The following is a 3,753-nucleotide window of genomic DNA, read 5'->3' on the forward strand; positions in this document are numbered from 1 at the left end:
TGCTGTGCAAAGTGATCTGTGAAATGCATTAGCAGCACTCAGTATCTGTTTAAATACTGAGTTCGTGAGAAGAATGATGTAACACCACATCAGTGTTTTCAGTTCCTGCACAACTTGGGCTTACTGATATTCTGTCAAAATTTTAGGATCTCTGTTTTTCTCATTACTGTAACTACAGGAATTTCTAGGATGTCTTTGTGTCTAGAAAGAGTGGAATGGAGAAAAGGTTACTTTTTCTAACGATAAACAAATCTGAAGAGCTTCTGTGGGTTCTGTTTCTGCACTCTGTCTTGGTGAACTCAAGACCTCTGTTCTAATAAGCATGAACTCTACAGCTACTGCTTAAATTACAATTTGGTAACTAGCTTGTGTCTATATAAAATGTTACTGTGGATGGATAGAGTGCAGAATTAGTAATCTTGTCTTTAAACTGCCTCAGCTGTGAGGTGTCCTGGGACTTGTGGGATTGAGAGAGGTTTGAGCACGGCTTGTGGATTTTTCTGCTTCTGTAGAGCATTGCTGAGGTTTTGTCAGGACGTACAGCACAAGGAATGTTCTTATGTTTTATATAGAAAAGCATGTATGCCACACCCCACTGCATGATTTAAGCTTTCTGGGACCAACACCACTTAAGTTCTCTTGCAAATCGGAGTGAAAGCAACAGATCTCGACGTCATATTTTAAGTTCAAATATGGTTTGAGTGGTCTTACCTGTCCTAATTTGGTGCAGATTTTGCTTGTTTAGGGCATTACATTTTAAAGTAGTGGTTTGGCTTTGTTGGGTTTCATCTTGACTAGCCTGCCAAGGATAATAGGTGGTGGTCTGGTCGGTGATTGTTCTAACAAAACTTGCATACAAGTTATGGCATTCACTGCAATGTAGTTTGCATTAATACCAGTGGTAGTAACTGTTCTACAATTGATGGCATTTATCCTAATGATATTGTTTAAGTCATTTTTTGTGTCAAAATAGGATAGCAGTGTAGTGGACGAATTCCCTTATAGCTAGCTTTTTGTTTCCTTCTCCCTTCCCTTCCCCCCTCCTTAGTTAACTTGATTCATATATTCCTTGTGAGGGCTTAAAAAGTAGTTCTTAATGGGAACTTTGAAGCCAGTTAGAATTCTAGTTACAGATTTCTCATAAGTTTCATAGTTTTGATCATTTCTTTAATGAAATGTCTGTGTTCCAGACTCTGGGTCCTGCTTTCCTGGATTGCCTAGGAAAGTGAGAAGCATGTTACGTGATGGGCATGTGCAGCAGCATTTCTTTCATCAGTAAAATGATCATTAAAACACTTCCTGCTGCCAAGATCAAGCAATAAAGACTTGATCAGAAGAGTTTCGGGAGGCAAATTCTGTCTCTGCCCCTCCTGGGTATCCAGGTGGTAAGCTAGTGTAGTTTGTAAGTGAAATAGGAGGAAGTTTAGTTGAGGAGTGTTGATTGTGGTGTTCTCAGCTCTGTCCTGCATCTTTGCCTAGTAAAGGCATTAAAGAGTAAGGGGGTTGAAGTCTCAGTTGCTTTGCTTCAGGTTTGAATGCTAATATAGCAGATCTTGCTAATTTCTGACTTCTTCAATCTCTTGTGAAGTTTTGTCCTTTTAAACAATAATTTTTAAAGCTTTATGTCATTCCAAAGAAAACTGCTGGTCCCTCTGTGGCTGTTGGGTTGGAGCTTTAGGTGCTTATACCATCTCTGCTGTGACTACAGGAGTTTGAAATACGGGAGATTCAGTCCTTGGTGCAGATACTTTGTTTTTCAAGTGTATTTCTTTCTGCATGTAGTAGGTGAGCCTCCAAAGAACATACGCTTGCTGTTTCTTATGCGAGATCGATTTCTTTCAACCTATATGATGTGGATCCCAAGGATATTCTGTATCCATGTTATTTCACACTGCTCCTTTGCAGAACAGTTAAAAGGTACATCCTCCCCAGTCATGATACCCCGGTGCACCTGCACTTGTGACCTGTCTCTTGTTCAATGATGTAACTTTCCCTGCATTTTTTTTGAGTGCAGATAGTTCTAATTGTATGACAAAAGCAAGAAGCAAGCAAATGTAAGCTGATTTAATTTTTCTCACTTGTCACTACTCTGGTGATGATTGGTGTGAAAGCAGCTAACTCTTCTGGTGCTTGAGTGTTTAATTTTGTTGCTTCAACCATTTGTGAAGGGCAATTCGCAGATGTTAGTTACTGTGCTGTTAAATGGGCTGGTTTGCATAGAAACTTAAGAGATGCATTTAACCTTTAAAAATAAAAGCACCATTGCTGGTCTTTGTATTTATTGAACAAAAACAATTTCCAAGTTGGAAGTACCAGTTGCTAGACAGCATTAATGATGCTCATAAATTGTAAACAGATTGCAAATGATCTATATCTAAATCTGTCATGTGTCTCTACTGTACAAAGGTGTAATGAAATGGAGAGCACTGGGAGAGCACTCATTAAATCTCTAGTGGTCATTTTTATTTTCAAGTTGCAATCTAAATAACTGCGTAAACTATTTCTATATTTTCCAGACTACATTTTGAAAGAAGATGAAGAACAGAAAGCAATGTATTCAAGATACCAAGGGTCAGAAGCATGAAGGCATGGAAGGTAAGATCTATGTGTGTGAAAATACTCAAGTACATTATTCAGGTTCAAGCTGTGAAGGTCAGATTTTACATTTGCTCTCAATTAGTATGTTGCTTGTTTTGAAAGAAGTTATGTAAACATAACCACTGTCTTAGCATAATATTTTTCTTTGGCCTGTGGGGTCCCCAAATCCTTTCTTGTCTCTTCTGTTTTTAACTTGTTGATGTCTAGTAGCAGAGCAAAAATGGAGATAGTGATTGTTATTCAGAAAAAATAATTAATTCAGAGTAAAATTCCTTGAAGAAAAGTTCTTGCATTTTTATATCCTGAAAACAATTTCTAACTTTAACAAAATTGGGAGCACTTCTTATTTAATGTACATGATTAGGTAAATATTTGAAGATGTTCAGATTAAAATAGTTCAAAGACTGGTAAACTGAAATAAAGGTAGACCATGTGTATATAAGATAATGAATATAGAATAAGCTGGTCTAATTTATTTCATGGAGAGAGTGCAAATGTCCAAGGAGGAAGAACTCGGGAGAAGAGTGTCTAAATAACAATGTGACCAATAGGAAACACTGCTTTCTTTATTTATATAGCACTAGAGCTAACTTTCCTTTGTTTTATGTCAAATACTGGTACAGTAGTCTATGAAAAATGGTGCGTAGTGGTTTCCACCTGAAATACATTCCTTTAATTACTCCCAGGCAGGGTCTGGACTGTATTAGACCTGAAAACTTGATTAACTTGCTTTTAAATACAGAGAATTCTATCTTATTGCCTTATGATTAAAGTCTAGGAGGACTTTGTTTCAAAAACTGTCAAAAGTTCTAAGTGTCAATGTTAATAATACCAGGTGAAGAAAATGAAGAAAGCTGTTCCTGTTCTACTTCATTATACGATGGTGACACATGCCCCATCTGTCTGAACTGCCTTCTAGAACAAGAGATTGGTTTTCCTGAGAACTGCAGTCATACCTTCTGCATGACTTGTATTCTTAAATGGGCTGAGGTAAGACTGAGAACCAAGGTGTGTGGTTTATTTTTCAGTGAAATATACTGCATCTAATGCCTACAGGTTTGGTTTGTTGTTTTTTATTTAAGAAAATAAGTTGCATTTTGACTTTGCACAGTAATGTGTCAGTGACCAGTTTATAAATAGATTATAGGAAACTTC

At 37.2% G+C, this 3,753-nt stretch overlaps 1 protein-coding gene across 1 annotated transcript in view; it reads left to right on the forward strand.

Annotated features, from left to right (window-relative positions):
- Positions 1–2,534: 2,534 nt before the first annotated feature.
- SCAF11 (SR-related CTD-associated factor 11) overlaps positions 2,535–3,753 on the forward strand; it is a gene marked incomplete at its 3' end in the record, with an annotated part of 29,453 nt that continues 28,234 nt past the window's right edge. The window contains exons 1-2 of the mRNA XM_010023678.1: positions 2,535–2,595; positions 3,434–3,588. Coding sequence (XP_010021980.1) covers positions 2,535–2,595; positions 3,434–3,588 — 216 coding nt within the window. The remainder of the gene's footprint in view (positions 2,596–3,433; positions 3,589–3,753) is intronic.

Source organism: Nestor notabilis, unplaced genomic scaffold (assembly GCF_000696875.1).
Source record: "Nestor notabilis isolate BGI_N333 unplaced genomic scaffold, ASM69687v1 scaffold17301, whole genome shotgun sequence".
Taxonomy (NCBI): Eukaryota; Metazoa; Chordata; class Aves; order Psittaciformes; family Psittacidae; genus Nestor; species Nestor notabilis.